The sequence below is a fragment of the Actinia tenebrosa genome, unplaced genomic scaffold, assembly GCF_029948245.1.
Source record: "Actinia tenebrosa isolate PJP-AT-01 unplaced genomic scaffold, QUT_ActTen_1.0 PGA_scaffold11__36_contigs__length_13525064, whole genome shotgun sequence".
NCBI classification, from domain to species: domain Eukaryota; kingdom Metazoa; phylum Cnidaria; class Anthozoa; order Actiniaria; family Actiniidae; genus Actinia; species Actinia tenebrosa.
In genome coordinates this window covers 225523-245363 of record NW_028292571.1, presented here as the reverse complement: position 1 = coordinate 245363, position 19841 = coordinate 225523, and the positions used below count along the sequence as shown (strand labels likewise).

At 35.8% G+C, this 19841-nt stretch overlaps 1 protein-coding gene across 13 annotated transcripts in view; it reads right to left on the bottom strand.

Moving 5' to 3' along the window:
* LOC116292224 (kalirin) overlaps window positions 1-19841 on the bottom strand; it is a 207233-nt gene that overhangs the window by 104394 nt on the left and 82998 nt on the right. For all 13 annotated transcript variants that reach the window (XM_031699495.2, XM_031699492.2, XM_031699491.2 and 10 more), the window contains 5 exons: window positions 14903-14999; window positions 14285-14348; window positions 11722-11986; window positions 3769-3898; window positions 960-1161 (listed from right to left, as the gene is read on the bottom strand). In XM_031699495.2, coding sequence (XP_031555355.2) covers window positions 960-1161; window positions 3769-3898; window positions 11722-11986; window positions 14285-14348; window positions 14903-14999 — 758 coding nt within the window. The remainder of the gene's footprint in view (window positions 1-959; window positions 1162-3768; window positions 3899-11721; window positions 11987-14284; window positions 14349-14902; window positions 15000-19841) is intronic.

Genomic DNA, 19841 nt, shown 5'->3' with positions numbered 1-19841 from the left:
TTCAGACAAAAGGTAGGAAATACCTTTGTAATATTTCCCTAGCTTTAATTTTTTCAATGTCTTCCTTAAGCTTTGCGGGGTTGGTTCTTTTAAGTTAAGCGCTTCCATTACTTCGTTGTCAAGGTACACGGGGCGAAGACCTTGGATGTGACTCATCCAGTCCCTAAAGTATTTCATTCTCTAACAAGGTGTTTTCTTACGACCTCCATTGGCGTAATATTGCTCTCTGGTAGCATTTGGTATGGCTGAAGGATATTTTTGCCGCATTCGTAACACTGTGCTGAAGTATCTTCTTCTATTCGCATTTTTTTACCACAACAAATATACTTATTTGGTTTACTAGGCTTAAACTTGGGTTTCAAGCACTTTACACAAAAGTCATAAGCAAACTCTTTACATTCTTCGCACTCCATATATAGAACAAATATTTTAACTTAGTAATGCGGGGCAACGATAAAACCCGTAGAGAGCTTTTCGAATCGAATTACGCAGGCATTACACAGAACGACCTTACGGGTAATACCCGCGGGGGACCAATGGTACTTGGCGGGGGTAATACCCGACTCATACGGTACCCCCTCCGCGGGTCCCCCTTACTGCTGCTATTACTGTAGTTTCTATTGTTACTCACGGACTCACGGACTTACAACCCGATGATATAGTGGCTACCGCTTCACTAGAAACAGTAGCTACAAAAATTAAGACTGTGACGTCACGCAATGTATTAATTGAACCAATGAAAACGAGCCTATTGACACAAGGGTTTCTTTTTTGATCTCATTACAAATTTCCGTTCCAAATGCATCGTTGCCACACATTTTTGAAGATCATACTAAGAGAAGACATCATCATAAAACAACAAAATAAATAAACAAACAAACAAATAAATGGAGGGAGGGATGGATGGATGGATAGAAGATTTGGTCTGAAAGATGAGAATCAAATGCTTGGATATTTACCCTCTGTGATGTGGTATGTACGATTTCTGCTGGACGCAACAGCAGGTCGATATCACTTTCACTTGCTCCTAGCATCTGTTGGAGTTTTTTGGATCCTCCACCAGAGATCTTCTTAGATCGAGCTGGATTCGGTCCTGGTGACGGAGGTTGTCCTGGTTTATTGATAATCTTCTTCATCGAATTTCTACTCCACGATCGCATACTATAAAATAAAAGAAAGCGGAATGAAATCTAGTAGTTTCAGATAGTTATCTTCAAAGTACTACTTGGAGGTATGTAATGAATCGTACGAGGAACAGAGATTATAGACCTATGTCCGTCAAGCACATGTCGAACTAACCTTTAACTTAATTTAGTCGAACCTATTAATTTTGAAATAGGCTCATAGTTAGCACGTTTGTCGCAAAAAAGTTCGACCCTATTCAATAGGCCAGGATCGGATATTAAGAGTCTGGAGCGACTTTGCGGCAAACGCCTAATAAACACGCGCCGAACTAAATTTATTAATTATGCAAAATAATGAATGAATCGTGTAAATCGTAATGGTGAGAATTGCACTTTCTACTGTAGAATTAACAATTTTAAAGTCGTGGTTTGCTACGCTTTTCTCGTGTTCTCTCGACATCCCGCGTGTTTAGATCAGAGTATCTAACAAGGAAAACTGTTTTAAAACCGTTTTTTAAAAATAACAAGCTTTTAAAATAGCGAAAAATAGTGTAAAATCTTTCGTATGAAAGCACGAATTCTCCTTACACTACGGGTTTACAAAACTGACCAATCACAAAAAGGCTTATGAAGCATGATTGTCAACGATTTCAAGCAGATTTGTGAACGTCGTCAGTCGTTTTTTTATTTTTTTAATTTTATTTATTTATTTTTTATTTTATTTATTTATTTTTTCTTTTAGCTTTGCAAGTGAAAAAATGTACTTCATATGGCAAAGAAATTATTTAAATAATACTGAGAAGACCAGAGAAAAATACTGTCGTGGTTTGCTACGTTTTTCATGCAAAATATAACAGACGAGATGGATTCACGAAAACAAAAGCTGGGTGAAGACTGTTCATATGGCTGTGATGAGGAACTCGACGTCTACTTTTCGAAAGAAATGTAAAGATAAGTAAAGATAGTTCGATGGAGCCTTGGAGATTGGAGTCTGTGACGTCATACACTCAACATCAAACATTGCTACATATATTTCTTTGTATATAAATCCTTAATTTATCTTATTCCTATGAAGCCCAAAGAGTGGCTAATGTGCTTATTTCACATTACTTGTGACTATAATTATATTTTGGGGTGTTTGGGTATTTCTTTCTCCCTTTACTACTGATATTTTGATCATAAACTACAAAGAAATGTATGGAGCGATGTTCGATGTTGAGTGTATGACGTCACAGACTCCAAAAAATAATCGTAAAAATATCATACTTTCGTCCTGAATATCGAGAAAACACTTCATACAGTGATTATTGGACCTTTAAAGAGTATTCTTAGGAAGTTTCAGCTGAATCCAAGTTTGAGCGATTTTCGTCGTAGTAGCACTTTAAGTAGATTGTTCAAGCGTTCAAGAAGCGCGTAAAGAATTCGCTTGAAAAAGTCCAATAAATATTGTTCTCTTAACGTTTATTTTTCAAAAGTAATGTTTATATTTTCGATGAAAACCTTTCTGAAAAAAATATGATGACGTGAGCATTTTAGATACTCTCATCTAAAATGGCTTTTCGATCAATCAGAGCGCGCGTTAGAACTCAGTTATTTTAAAAAGACGATTTCGAAAACAATATCAAGAGCTCAAAGCAAACATATTCAACAAAATAATTTGTGGAACATTTTTGTTGCCCAGTAGTTTGTAAAATACTATTGTTACTTTTTATTTAGTGTTTTAAAATCGACAAAAAATACCTTTTACTTTACGGTGTTTTTAATACATCTTAAGGCAATAAACCAAGCGCGGATAATACCATGGGTTGCAATAATACTTTTAATCTTCTTTATATGCAATGAAGTATAAATTCTCCGCATTAACGTTTTAGGATTAATCCAAGCCGAGAAACAATCCTATTTCAAAGAAAGTCGCCCGTCTTAAATGAGAGCTGTATTTCGCCATTGCCTGCGTAATGTCGTAGCACAGGATACTAAACAAAGTCATGTGTAAAGAGATACCCGTGCTACAATGCTAGAGTGAATTAAGATCTACATTGCTTCGACGTTTGCCGCCACGTCGGCCCCTAGTCCATCTTTCATGAACTACTGAAATGTTAGTAGGTTAGGTGCGACGTTAGTCCGACGTTTGCCGTGGGCCTTAGGCGGCCTTCGATATAAGAAAACGAAAAAAAGAAAATCTTGAACATTTTTGGCAATAAATGGGCGATAGACGGACAATGAGAACAATGGGGATTTCTTATAGCCTAATCCTTTTAAGCAGCTTTTCAACTCTAGAAAAAAAATTTTCTTATTTTGGCGAGGACGTGGATAACTTACAAATTGAGTGTGATGGGAAGGGAGATTTTACAGAAAGAGGAACATCAAAGAACCTAGACAGTTAAGACAAAGGCCCAAGGAACAATCACATTAGATGCCGAGTCCATGAATTGAACCCGAGAAATTCCAAGTTTTCTCTAGGCAATAATGGAGCTCAAATCATTTTAGGGTTATATTAAAGATAGAGATGGAGAGCTGCATGGTAACGTGAAAAGTATAGACGGACAAAACGAAAATGTGCAGGAAACATGGTAATAAAAGGACCAGCAAAACAAAGTGACTTTAGGGTACTAATGAGGCACAGAAGGATACAAGATATACATACCGAAGAGAACCGAATTGTGCTGAACTTTTTGAGCGACGTCTAACAGGGGGAGAGCCCCCATTTCCATTCTGAGGTGCCCCCGAGTACCATGATGCAGTAGGACTCTCTGAAGATGATACTGACACTGAATCTGGGAAAGAAACACGACATGATAGTTAGCACTCATATTTGCTTATAGATAAACATATTAGGTATGTATCGGTTTTATATGAATATTCATTCAGAGCATATGGCGCCGGTTGGCTGACCTCGCTGAGCTCTTACTTATGTTTCAGTTTTTATCCGTTTTTACACCGTTTTATATCGTCAAACCTCAGCTAGTTGGATTCTAACAGGTTTCTGTTTTGATACCATGGGATATTCAAGGAATCAACTGCTTGATCTGCGATTTTGGTGGAAAACTCCGTCACAGAGTGATTTTCAAATTTCCCGCCATTGTTCTGAGAATGAAGTTAAACCTGTTCCTAAACCAGTCTGGAACTCTTTAAAACAGGCGTTTTAGGGGAAGTCGTGGTGGACGACCTAAAGTTGATTCAACATCAGACAGGACAGTGGTTTCCTCACATTTTGAATGTTTTGATCATTCAAACTCTCAACAGATAGCCACTGAACCAGAAGAAAGGAATGCAAACAACCTAATCTATTTCCCAAGCGGCCGCTGTTGCTACTAATAAATTCACTAAATTTTTGTTTATGGAATGCTCAGTCAATTAAGGACAAAACTGCTTGTTTTGCTGACTATCTATGTGAGAAAAAAATTGACTTGGCTGCACTCACGGAAACTTAGTTTAATGAGTTTGACAGAATGTCTGCCAGATGGATATAAGCTATTTGACTCTTCAAGATCTGAACGAAAAGGTGGTGGAATTGCGCTGGTCTGTCGTTCTGACATCGTTGTGAAGAATATAGACTCTTTTAACCGTCAATCTTTTGAGGTTGCCGAATGGACTTTATCGAGTGCCCAATCATTACGTCTGCGTTTATCTATCATCTATAGACCTCCATATTCTACTGCCAACCCTGTGTCTACTGGGACATTTATCACTGAATTTTCAGATTACTTGGAGTCTTTTGTTCTTTGTACGGAACCTATATTGATTTGTGGTGATTTCAATATACACATTGATGACCCATCTGATCCTTACGCTACTGCATTATCTGACTTGCTTGAAACGATGGCCCTGAAGCAACATGTACGCACCTCTATCCAAATCCATGGCCATTGCCTTGACTTAATCATTACAAGAGTCTCTGATAACATTATCTTGGATTCACCTATATCAGGCAGTTTTCTTTCTGATCATGCAACAGTTCTTTTGCAAAGCAAAATCTACTACTAAGACAGTATCTTACAGGAAATTGAAATCAATTGATCTGGAAGCTCTGAAAGATTATCTACGTGCTTCTAAACTCATTGTACAGACACCTTCTCAGCTTAATGACTTGGTTAGCTCCTACAACAAGACATTGTCATCTTTGCTTGACAAGCATGCTCCTCTTTTAATCCGTTCTGTTGTCATACGCCATCGTGTACCATGGCTCACTGATGAGATCCGTGCTATAAAGAGGCAACGTAGACGTGCTGAACGTAAGTGGAGAAGAACAAAACTTGATACTGACCAAGCTGCATTTAAAGCTCTAAAGAACCGGACAACGTATGTTATGAACAGTGTTCGTCGTGAATTTTACACTGATTTCGTCAACGATAATTCTGATGATCAGAGGAAACTGTTTTCTGCTACAAAGAAATTGCTGGGTCAACAATATGAGATGCAATTCCCGCTGCATAGTGACGTGTCTTGCAAATGACATGAGAGCTTACTTTGTGAAGAAAATATCTGACATCCGAGATGAGCTTGATATGACCTGTGCAGCTCAACAGACCTTGCCTCCTGTTTTTGATTCTCTCGGAGTGAATGCAACTTTCTCTCAATTTAGTGTCCTTGATATGGACGCTGTGAGAAAGCTTGCAACTAAAGTATCTACGAAGTCCTGCCCTCTTGATCCTTCACCTACGTCTTTACTGAAGGACTGTTTGGAAGAACTTTTACCACCTCTGACTCAAATGCTGAATTCATCACTGCAAACTGTTGAATTCCCTGACTCATGGAAAGATGCTCTTGTGAACCCAACTTTGAAGCGGAATGGACTCGACACAGTTTTCATGAACTATCGCCAAATCAGCAACTTGCAGTTTGTATCAAAGCTTGCTGAACGAGCAGTGCCTGATCAACTGTATACTTACATGATTGAATATGGCTTGATACCCGATCTTCAATCAGCCTATCGACCAGCATACAGTACTGAAACTGCCTTACTTAAGGTTAAAAATGACCTACTAATGAATATGGATAAACAACGCGTAACCTTGTTGATCCCACTTGACCTCAGTGCTGCCTTTGATACCGTAGATCACAACGTTCTACTTAACCGCCTCTCATTTGATTTTGGCATATCAGGGATTGCTTTAAGCTGGTTTGAGTCATATCTGTCACACAGACGTCAACGTGTCACCATTGAGGGTGTTGTTTCAGTTTTCTGTTTGATCTGGAATATGGCGTTCCACAAGGCAGCTTCCTCGGTCCTCTGCTGTTCATATTGTATTCAAGCAAGCTATTCAAAATTATTGAAAGTCATCTGCCTCAAGCCCACGCATATGCGGATGATACACAACTGTACCTGGCCTTCAAGCCTGGAGACGATACTGATGAGAGGTTGGCTGTGAGTGCTATGGAAGCGTGTATTTCAGACATTAAAAAAAGGATGTTATCTGACAAACTGAAGCTATATCCTGGTAAAACAGAATTCTTAGTGATCGATACCCAACAACAGCTGGAGAAAGTGAACGTCGCCAATCTAAAAGAGATTCCAAGATTAACCAATCTTCTGTTGTAAAAAACTTGGGAGCCTGGTTTGACTCCCACTTGAATATGCATGAACAAATTAAGAAAACTTGTAGTTCATCGTTTTACCATCTATACAATATTAGAAGAATTAGAAAATACCTATCACGTGGTTCTACTGAGACTTTGGTCCATGCTTTTATAGTGAGTAAACTAGATTACTGTAATAGTTTATTGTATGGTTCTTCCTGATATTCATGTAAATAAGTTACAAAGAGTGCAAAATTCTGCTGCCAGGGATATCGTAGGGCTTCCTCGTTTTTTCCACATCACACCAGTTCTTTTCGATTTACACTGGCTACCTATTAGACATCGTATTCATTTTAAGATACTACTGTTAACATTTAAATGTTTACAATATTTGTCTGATTTGGTTTCAGTAAGTAAGGTTTATAGGTATAACCTCCGGAATCATAAGGGCACTCTGCTAAATCCAGCTAGTGGGAAATGTAAAAAAAACTTTAGGTGACAGGGCTTTTCAATCTGCGGCCCCTAAACTGTGGAACGGTCTTCCTGTTGAAATCAGGAATGAACTGTGTATCAGGAAATTTAAGTCACTTGTTAAGACATACCTTTTTAAATTAGCTTTTACTTAGAATTTTATACATCTTTATTACTATACACTATATATTTCATTTATTTTATATATTTATATTATTATATACTATACTATATTATGTTATATCTATATTTCTCTTTATCCAATTTATTCAATTGAATGACTTAGTTAATTTCTGCGCATATGAACATATCCACATGAAATATGAGCTCTATAAATATTATTATATTATATTATAAAAGGTTGATATATCAAGCTGTCACTGAAAACTTTGTATGTTGTTGGCAAAAGGGAGAATTAATTCTGGATTTATCGACAATGTTCCGTTCCTGCTCACACTTGCATATAGCTTTACTTTCGAATCATTTATATCACAAAAAAAATTGATGCAGGTTGCATCTGATAAGATGAAAAAAATAGACTCCTAAACAATAGAGAAGAATACTATCAATAATGAACATAAGAAGCATATAAAGGTAAGTTTGAATTTATTTTTAATGACAACAAACTAAGAATAATTCTTTTATGTCATTCAAGAATTTCTCAAATTTAGGTAGAAAAAAAAAACAAATAAAAGCAACCAAATCTGTCAGTCTTATCATATACTGGCTGGAATGAAGACAAGTTTAAAAACATTTCTAAATGAATTTTCATAGAACATCAATCAGAAGGTCAAGGAGTAATTAAATACGCATTGACGCAACGCTGTCAGCAGGAAGTAAGGAGTCTGAAAAGTGCAAGTAGGATTCAGAGTAAAATCGACTCGTAGATCTTAGAGTTTTGATTGAATTGACTGATTTCAGGATTCAATGATCGAATATATATAAACTTAACGGACTTTGCATTAGGACAAAGAAACAAAGTGTGAATTGAAGAAATGGTCCACGAGAAATAAATAAAGGTCTTGAAATAAATGTTTGAATTTCTTACGATGATAAACCAGTAGTTCTATCTAAAGATCTTTGAGCCGTTTGGTCACAGACTGACGATCAATGAGTTGTTCTGTTTGTATAAAAGAAGATCGTGAATTGCGTCAAGTCTTATTTAGGCATCGAAAAAGCTCATAAGAAATTTTCAAAATTAAGTAAAAACTCCTCAAACGGCAAAGTTGATTTAAACTGAGCCGGATCCTGGAAATGTTTGAAATCCAAATCCAGGGCGCTTGTCACAAGGTGTTTGTAAACCTAAACAAAAAGTAAATTAAATAAAGCTATAATTGTAGGATACTTTGGTTAAGATAATTCATGAAGTACAAAATTAATTTAAAAAATATTTCGACTGCTGGATCCACCACCAAACTTTCGAATTCGATACTGACACGTTTGCTGTTGCTTCTTGGTGGAAATTTTAGAAAAGTCTCTTATAGCAGCATTCAAAAGTTATCTCAAACTCTTCCTTCAAAGCGCTATGATTCATTTTGAGTAAAAAAACTTTAGTAAAATTAGCTAGGGGATTTGCAATACGAGTTCCGAACAGCATTGGAGTCAGGCCCTCCTCTTTTCCTTTCTCCACTCTCCTCTTCTCTCCTCCCCTCTCCCCTTTTCAGTATTCACGAGGTGTACTACAATGTCTGGTACTGCTAAAGATGGCCTGCGTGAATGCAGTGTATCAGGTGCAAGAGAATTGCTATGACTTGAACTATCACTGGTATGCCTCTCCTTGTTATTTAACCTATTTTTAAATGAGCTCTCAATGTCATTAGAAATAGTAATAACACCGATTCTTTTAATCTTTCAAATGGTCAAAAACTCAGCTCCCTTTTATATGCTGACGATCTTGTTCTTTTATCAAAATCGCAAGTTGGTTTACAGAACTGTGTTAATCTTGTTAATAATTTGCACGAAATGGTAAATGTCAGTAAACGAAAAAAAAAACAAAAATAATGATTTTCCTGTAAAAAAGAAACGGACAGGATAAAACAATCACATTTCATCTTAAATGGTAACAGCCTAAAAAATGTTAAGGAATTTACGTATTTAGGCGTTCGAATAAGTTCTACTGGTAATTTTTCCTGTCACCAAACTAAATCAAAAGAAAAAGCTCTACATGCATTTTATTTAATCACAAATAAAATTGAGTTTAGGCGTTTGAAACCAAAATTAGCTTGTAAACTATTTGATTCACTAATTAGACCAATCTTAACTTGTGCATGTGAGATTTGGAGTGTGTATCAAAAGTACAACTTTGAAAAATGGGACAAAAATCCGATCGGAAAAGTTCAACTACGTTTTTGTAAATATTATCTTGGATTAAGGTAATAAGGATTCGAACAATGCTTCACGTGCTGAACTTGGACGTTTTCCTTTGATAACATTTATTGATAAACTTTCTTTAAAATACTTTTATCATCTTTTATGCTTACTTGCTAATTCTCTATCAAAACAAGCTTTACTTATTTCACAGTCTTTACATGCAGAAAATAATTCTTGCTATTATGCAAACCCTTTACAAATGTTATCTTTTTATAACATAGAAAATGAAATTACAGAAGTCATCTCTACTGAATTCTAATTTGTAGAAGTATCATGTAAAAATGCAGGAACTTTACTTCGATCATTGGAAAAAACTTGTAAACAACTCAAGAAAATTATGCTTCTATAATACGTTTAAGGAATTTTATGAATATGAAATTTATCTGGATAAATTTCAAAACTTTGAGCAAAGGAGGCAGTTCACCAAATTTAGAATTAATTAGCTATCGAAACAGGCAGATACAACAACCAAAATATCTCAAACGATCAACGTATCTGTCTATTCTGTACGAACAATGAAGTTGAAACAGAAATACATATGTAACTGTCCTCTTTATAATCAAATTCGTCGACGATTTTTTGATATGATAGAACCTGAAATACCTGTTGACAATTTTAAAGATCTTAACACAATTCGTAACTTAATGATCTCTACCAATGACAAGGTTATTTTCTTATTTTTCTTATTAGTGTGCAGAAGAAACCTCTTATCAACTGGTATAAAATCCAATCCTATCCGCAATGTTTGTAAGAAGTTATAATTATTCGCTAGGAATGGTTAGATTTGCTCAAAACAGATAGTTTTTACGCAAATTTTGACATTTTTGGCCAAGAAAATCCTTCTAACTCAAAATCTACTCAATATGTTTGCATAAAATTTTGAGGACATCTACTACAGTTATCTAGAATGTATGTGCTTGAATTTGGTGGCACTACATTAAAACGGTGGAAAGATCTTGCATTTTTTCTTGAAGATGCACGTTTTTTGATCATTTTGAAATTTCTTCAAACCCTAGGACCTAGTGAAGTTCATACGAACTTACTTGAAATTTTCGTCCCGATTTCCTAATGAAATTAAATACTGAGTGGATGTTTGGGGGCATCAGTAGACAGTGTTAAGCATGATCTAACCTGAATTCCTATCATATTGGGTTTTTGATCGATTAAGAAACCGCAGAATCCACGACCATATGTTCCCTAATGTAACATAGCTAGGTTTGTAAAGTTCGTAAAATTTGAAAACGAAAGCAATGAAAGAGTGTCTCCTAGGGAGGAGAAACAGCATCAATATCTGTCAATCCACTCTATTTGGATTGAAATAGCACGTTTTTAACACTACGAAAAATGCTATCTATTATTAGGTTACACTAGGGTCATCCATGAATCTAAGATAGATAGATAGATAGATATAGATATAGATATAGATATATAGATATTTTTCTTAGTACAATGTGTTTGTAAAATAACAAAAATTCCTGTTAATGTTTAATGCTTTAGCAATACCTGTAAATTGTAGGTCATGCCAATAAAGCTATTTCAAAACTAAAAAATAAAATACCAAAAACCCCTTGGGCAGTTCTGGAGAGGCGTTTTGACAAATGTTTCAATAAATCATCAATTGATAGACCTAGATCTTCATGGGTTATGTTGAACTACCCAGTTTTCTTCTATTCTTCTAGTTGTACAGAATAATTCACCAAATAAAACGAATATCTTTAATTCAGTCATTGTGCGAATTCACAATTAAACAAAGTCTACTAAGTATACAATTCAACTTTCACCATCTTGTTTATATAAATTACTCATACAAAACTCGAGTGCTTTCATTTGAAGTTCATTTCAAATCTGAGGTCGTGGTACATTCGTACTTGAATGTATAAACTGTAAAAACTGAGGAAAAATGAGCGTGCATTTTGTTGACTTCTGGGCAGCAGACTAAAACACTTACATTATAGTCAGCTTTTCAGTTTAAAATCTTGTTTACTCTCCTCGGTGGCCGCAGTAAACGAAATTCGTGTACGTATTTGTCTCACATTGATCACATTAATACAACAATCTGTATACCAGAACACGAAAACTCAGATTATGAACATAAGAATAGAAAGTTCACTTGTGTTTTAAGTCAAGCTTGATTTCATAAACGCCTTTTATAACAAATGTTTTGGCCATGCATGTATATAACGCCAAGGTAATTAATTTGCCATGCAAGTTATTTTAAAGATAAACGATAATTTCTAACCTTCACTGCTGGAATGTGAAATGTCCGAGTTTCGTTTTCTTCTGTTTTCTCTGTCATCAGCTTTTCGAAGCGAGGTGTAAGGAACCCATCCTTCTGCGGGAACAGTTCCATCGTTGTTGACCACACGAACCCTCCATCTTGAACTGCCATGTGTTTTGACCAGCACTTCTACATGCTGTCCCTTCTTGAGGGATATTTCTTCGTCGTTGCAGGCCTTGTAGCTTTCTGTAACAAGCCAGACTCCATCTTGAACATATTCCAATACCTTGAAAGAAAAAGAACAAAGCTTGATAGGCGAACTAACGCATATCCGAGGAGAGAACATGAGGTCTCTTGTGGTTGGGGTCTGGGTAAGTGACCACTGGCTGTAGGCTGTATAAGGCATGGAAAACATTTTCACTCTGTGATCATTTGACTACTATCGAATTGCCGACTAATGTGATACAACGTCACTAAAAGTAACACCATTCGGCGTTCCAACAAAGATTTTTCCGCTGCAACAAGTGTATGTATATTAATAAGTGGAAATAGCAGTGAAAAAAAAAGAGAAAAAGATCATGTTCCGTGACATAACAGAAAATATTGCAGCTCTATCACTTGACCTAGTGTGCTCTCTTAAAGTAATTTTTATGTAACACATTCTTTATAATCATTGCCGATGCATCTCGAAAACTATGTTCGCATCCGCAAATCTTGAAAACATTGAATGGAGTTTGAAATCCTACAAGCTAAATCAGACATCAGAGGTGGCATCTTTCATTTACTAGTATGCTGATAAAAATTATTTAAGAAAAACCTTGTGACTTTTCTTCGTCAATGTTCAAAGATGAAAGTATAAGACGGTCGAGCCGATAAGTGAAACACAACAAATGTTGCTTTCCTTTTCTCAAGTTTCAAGTTTCAATGTTCAAGTTTCAAATAAGTCTGACCAAGGAAAAACTCTGAATCACCTTAGTGTTCGAGTTACTCAAAATTTCACATCTCATAGAAAGACTGAACTGTACGATGGAACAAGGAAGCAGCCGGCCTACTAAGCCTTGACGTCACGACACGTAATTCATCAAACATGGCAGCCATGAGATAGCGTGGGATAGCACAACCATGGTGTTTTTTTCTACGAATTTCACATCTCTTCAATGAACTTCAGAACAATTTAACTTTGCTATGACTGATATCTTACGAAAAGGTATCTTACGAAAAGGTATCTTTGGTGCAATAGAATTTGAAAAGAGTACATTGTTCAAAGTGTCTTGCCGTTTACAGATCAAACGTCGGAGATTAAATGACACGTATTTCGCCAGGTTATTTCTTCAAAAACTCACCAAGCTCAACCATGGTTGTGACAATATATACAAAGCCGGGCTAAGTTTGTGTTAACAGCGGGATCTTCTTGCCATTCGCCATGGTTATCAGAAATCGAACCAATGAAACTTTACACTTACCTCCAAATGATTTAATGTATATGAATTACGCTGGGACAAGAACGGCGTTGCTATTCGACTTCGAAGGCTTTTCATAGCATCAACCATGGAAAAATAACAAGCGAAGCACTAGTTGGTTTGCAAAGTAATACATGTCTCTATTCCATGAAAACATTCTACGCTAAACAAAGGAAAGATAGCTACCGGAATGATGATATAAGAAATGACCTAATGTCAATATCCCCCATGGGAGTGCATCTGGAAGTGTGGGTATCAAATTCATATTATGGTTTCATTTTACCATTTAGTAAAACTATTAGATTGCTTAGTCAATGTTAGATAGTTGCTTACAAGTGATTAACCTATATATTTTTTCCCCTGATATCAGTGAAGTCAACAAAAATAGGAGCCCGACTTAATTCAAAATGTGACATAGTTTTGTGCTGACATCTCTTGGTCGGAAAGATCGACGTTAGCTAGAAGGGCAACCCATCTCTCATCACCTTATAACAGAAAGATAAGGGTTGGTTTCTCGACAGCCAGTCAAACAACTGGAATATTTAGACAACGAATTTTTTAAGGTGCGGCAACATTATATTCATTCGTACAAAAGAAAAGTATAAAGTCCATTTGGGTGATTACAACTTTTTGAACGGTTAAAAATTCCGTTTAAATATAAATCCTAATAACAGTGTTTATATGAATCAAATGCGAATACTTAAAATTTTCGGAGATTGGGTTCCCTGTGTTCGCACGGTAAGATGGGATAGTCCTAATTTTTTCCTTAAAATAGACCTATCCCGAATTCGCTTGACTGACCACGAAACAATGGTTTGAAGTCGAGACTGGACTGATTATCTTGTTCATCAAGTTCAACTTCGACTTGAAACTATTGTTTCGTGGCCAGTCAAGCGAATTCGGGATAGGTCTATTTCTACTTTCTTTAGTTCATTGTTACAGGTTTTGTTGAGTGTTGAAGCAAAGACCTACGAAGGACTACAAAGGCAATATTAAGAAAAGAGGTGTGAGAGTAAGATCTCCTCCTACCTTATCCAGTGTCCAGAGCAAAAGCAATTTTCATCTTACCCTCCTGTCTAATGCGCTCTAACACTGTTTTACTCAATAAAATTATAATTTCTTACCTTCCCACCTTCCGAAAGATCGTATTCTCCAGATATATTATCATCTTCGATGACACCACTTTCCCTGTTAAAATGTAAATAAAGATAACCAAAAACTTTATGAGATAGATTACAAATATGAGATAGAAAATTACAAACTCAGAATCATCACGATTTTTGGAATATTAAAATCACACATCCTTATTCATTATTCATTATTATTATTCTTTTACTCCGACGAATGACTAGCGTCCGAAACGTCAGTACGTTTTTTCATCTTTTCACAGTGTATAATTTACCTTTTTATCATTACTGTTTCATTAGAAACACCGACGCATCTCACACTAGTTTTTAGCTAGTTATCTCTTCTTATCCAAAACATATATCTTAATTAATATACATCAGATGAAATATTAATATAACTTAATTATTTTAAAGAAGTTGTGTTAACCTCAAGGTGCAAAAATGTACGCTGTCATAAATCCAATATACCTGGGTAGCCAAGCTTATTTAATCAACTGTTCCTAAAAAATACCATATGGAAGGATAAAAAAAACACCTCTTCTCTCATTCTCTACTCTAGCCGCCCCCCGTATTCCATCAAGGAGCAATATAACAAAATGCAAACAGTATTCTTACCTATCAGCGGCTTTATCTTCTCTACTTTTTCCAGAAGTCGAGACGATCGATGTATTTATGGAGCTGACTGAACCAGTGGAACTCATCATAGAATTGCCTATGGACAGAGAAACAGAAATTATATAACCTCGCACTTGGTTAAAAAGACCCTGGGGGCAGAGTGGACTGGGCCATGGGATACCTGGGTGGGCCAGTGTACCTAAGTCTAATCTAAGGGGCGAAGTGAAAATAAATTGCTAAGTTTTGAAAGGGGCACTTGGGTGAAACTGGATAAAAATTGGAAATGACTTAAAACTTAGTGAAACGTATCTTTATGGCACCACTAGTAGCCAAGCAACATATGTGTCGGATAAAAACTATCAACGCAAAAATCGAAGTGATCACGTTTCACGTAAAATTAATTTTTCGTATCACGGAAAATCCCAAAATCTTTTTTTACATTCTAAGTTCATGGAAAAACGTTTCACGCATTATTATAATAACAGTCAGATTTATCTAGGGATATCAAGTATAATATGGAATTATTTTAAACGATATTCGAAAATGATTAAAATATTGCTCTGTTGATTGCAATGCTCCTTCCCGAGCGAGTTGTTTTCTGGAGGTCAAGTGGCTGGTGTCTCAATAAAATCAATGAACGATATGCGATACAGTGCAACATAAATACATTGATTACTATATGGAACAATAACTTTACAAAACAATTATTGCTGTTAAATAGTTGCATATTCGATCTCCTTCGGCAAGGATGTGATCTACAGTGGCGGCAGTCCAGTGTTCGAGCGAAAAATTCTGAGCGTATAACAATGCTGAAAGACTCATAAAACAACATTGTATTCCCCGTGAACTATCACTAAATCTTTCGTGACCACTGTCACTAAATCTTTCGTGACCTTAATGAATGCTTCCAGCAATAAACATTTTTGAATAACCCATTATTACAGTCGGAAAAATATATTTCACTTTGTTGATCACGCACTTTGTTGATCTCGAAGACGTCGCCAAACCACGTTTTACCAACGTTGGTTCGGACGTAATCGAAGCAACGCATAAATTCATGATGACCTCCACTGAACATATATACCGCATACTCCGAAAATCATTGGGACGGACACATAATCGAGCAAATGGAGATTTCTTATGGCATACAGCACACAGGGATCCCAACTGTAACGCTTTGTTACTTAGCTTTGAATCCCGCGGGTCCATTACCCATAATGCACCCGATATAGTTATATACTATATACTTGGTCGGATCAGAATTTCTGCATATTGCTGTATGTATATGCATTGAATATTATATATATATATATATATATATACAAGTAGATCAAAAGAATATCAAAAATTATAGAATATCATCCCTGATATTTTTTGCGAGTTGTTTGTCTATCACAAGGGCTTTCTGAAAAAATATCAGATTCTTTAAAAACAGAAATGCTAGAATTGAATAAAATCATTGACTCATTAATTCATTCATTTGTATTATTCATTTATTTATTTCGTAATTATTGATTTTCTTGCGCACGTTTTAATTTATTTTTCTATGGCGCGCTCCTTTACAAAAGGTTTGGCTAGTTTACATACGAAGATATAGCAACATCTTATTGGTTTAAGGTGGCTTGATACAATAATTTTGAAGCACGACTCCTCTACTTGTATTGCAAACTGCGCGGTACCAGATATACCTTGGCCAAATATGAGTTCATACTAAGTGTAGGGATAGATGGAAGTTTTAAATCGTGTGTATTTCGTGACCATCGGACACGCCCTGAAGGCACAGTGACTTCATGTGATTACTTTTTAATTCTAGTTTTTGGCGTAATCTGGCCAGACCCGGAGAAACGGAGTTCACTATCTGAAACATACTATGGTAGTCTTCAAGGTCGGAAAGTTTTAAAGATTTTCATTGTTCAGTCTTAAAATTATTCGAGTTTTAATATTTTTGGATCGTGAATCTATGAAATATCAACGGAGTCCCGTGATATCCACAAAATGCATTAATTTCGGTCTCTGACAAACTATTTTTACGATAATTTTGCTTATCAATGTAATAACTTGTGATGATGAGAAATCGAGATCAATCGGTTGGCCTGATTGCAATTAAGGTGGCTCGACTGGGTTTTGTTTGTAACGTACCTTCGAAGTTTGAAGGGGAAATGCGTCGCTGCCAATAAGTTAATTTCAAATAAATCATTATGACATGTCTAGAGATAGATTCAAGTTTTATATGATATACAATTTATCGCGATCGGAGTTACCATAGAAATACAGTGATATAATGTCAGTTTTTATACATTCCGTTTTTGGCGAAATCAGACGTTTGTTTGAAAATTTAAGTTTAAAACCGTTCCGACTATGATAATTTGTGGTTGCAATTTCAATGAGCTAGCAAATAACGAAGGACTTAGAAAAACGCTTGTCACACAACTATAGTACTCTAAAGACTTAAAAACTACTGTACTAAATGAAGTCCTTTGTTATTTGCTACTACAAATTATCATAGTCGGAAGGGTTTCGGAAAGCAATCAGGCATTGAACGTAAAGCGTGAGGTGTTGGAATGCACGACTTTGGAAATATTCTGGACAATAGAAAGGCGTAACGATATTAAACATAGTACGAGTGAAGAAAGCGGTTGCATATTTAGCATTGGGATACAAATGTTTACGGAATTGATAATATCATTGACGGTTTTAAATCATTTCAATGAACTTGAAACTTTAGAGTATATAAATGCGTTATCTAAAGTAACTGACTTCGAAGTTAAAAAAGAATTCATCATCGCATTATTGAGTTTGGACCGTTTTTAGTAAAGATAAGTGAAATCTTTGACAAGATATCAAAAGGACACAACTTTACTAACTAGGCTTGAAATTATATTTCTCGAAATCCAATAAAGCGATTTCTTTCCGTTTCCCATAAGGACTAGTAGAATAGTAACACAACACTACGACGCCAAAAAAGCGTTTTCCAAGTCCAGTAAGAAAAGGTTTCGGTCACATCAACTAATAGCGCAGCGCAACCGTGACGTCATAAAAACGAAGACAAAGGCGAAATTCGGACAAACAAACTTACAAGTTTACTTTCACAGCCGATCGCAGTTGATCTTAGTTTACATGGGTTATTATTGTAACTTTAAGTAAAAATAATAAAATCGGTTCGTATAATCCTCGTAGCGGTTGAACAGAATGCAATGTTTGTCCGAATCTTTAAGCTATTTTTAGATGATCAGTGCGCTGCGCTATTGCTATGGATTGTTTACATTTTTGTTGCCCAAAAGTTCCGATGGCAATTATTTAGAAACGCTTCCATACAAATCTTCGAAACTTCGTTAACTTGAAGACAAACATATGAACTTTAAGAACTTTTAGACCATTTTTTAAACAAACGTCTGATTTCGCCAAAAACGGAATGTATAAAAAAATGACATGACGTCACTGTATCGCTATGGTAAATCCGAACGCGATAAATTGTATATCATGTAAAACTTGAATCTGTCTCTAGACATGTCATAATGATTTATTTGAAATTAACTTATTGGAAGCGACGCATTTCCCCTTCAAACTTCGAAGGTACGCCACAAACAAAACCCAGTCGAACCACCTTAAGGTGGCTGGACCCCCTCACGCTTGACCGCTACCTTCCACTTTTGGAACGCTGGTGCATAAACGTGTTTTATCCGATTGCAAATCTTTTTTGCACTAAGTCACATAAAGATTGAATTAATGTTTGATGCAATTTTAAATGAGATCGGACGTCATAACACGTGATTATGATGAAATATTTGATTTCGTTTAGAAAATAATTTTAGCCTTGCAGAGCGTTCAACACTAAAATGCTTCGTACCACATAATCATATACTAGATGCCTCCATTTGTAGGGATTTTAAAAAATCAACCTAACTAATTATGAGATATTTGAGATTATTTAAATATAGTGCATAATCTACTTCAAAACTAAACAATGGATTTCATACGGCCGAAATTAATATTTGAGAGCTATATATTCACAAAAGACATTGCTCATTTAGTTTTACTCTGTATCTAGTTTTAAAAGGAACATTTTGAAGGTAATCGACTTATGCGATTTTGTTAAAAGCATAGTGCAGAAAACGCGGTAAACTTTTGATGCGCACTTTTCATTGCAGTTTTCTAGTCAATCTTACTAGATCTTCCATTATTCTAAAATTCGCTGATCATTTCTCTCAAAACTATGTCAGGATACAAATTTGAACTTAAACTAATATTACACAAAATTGCAAGACTATTGAACTCATTTAAAGCGATCTAAAGCGAACGAGAAATACAGAAAATATTGATCGTTTCCCAACGATTTGATGCTCTGGGAATTCTATTGTTCGCTAATAATCATAACACCAAATTCTTTCGCACCATGCACGGTCTGATGTCGCTTGGCCGCTTTCCGATTTAGCGAGATGAGACCGTGCATGGTACGAAAGAATTTGATGTTATGATCATTAGCAAACGTTGGGAAACGATCAATGTTTTCTGTATTTCTCGTTCGCTTTAGATCGCTTTAAATGAGTGCAATTTTGTGTAATGTTAGTTTAAGTTCTAATTTGTAACCTGACGTAGTTTTGAGAGAAATGATCAGCGAATTTTAGAATAATGGAAGATCTGGTAAGATTGACTAGAAAACTGCGATGAAAAGTGCGCATCAAATGTTTACCCCGTCTTCTGCACTTTCTTTCTATAACTATAATACTAGATTTGCATCCAAGTTAAATTACTCAATTCCACAGGCAAGAACTAATTATGGGAAATTTAATGTTAATTATATATATGTATATATTATTACTCCTGACCTGAATTTTGTACATAGTTAAGCTAGCTAATTGTGTAGTTCAGCCGTACTGGTTGTTACAATTAGCCTGTACTTCAAAATAAGGAACAAACTCCGGGTCTCCGTTTCTCCGGG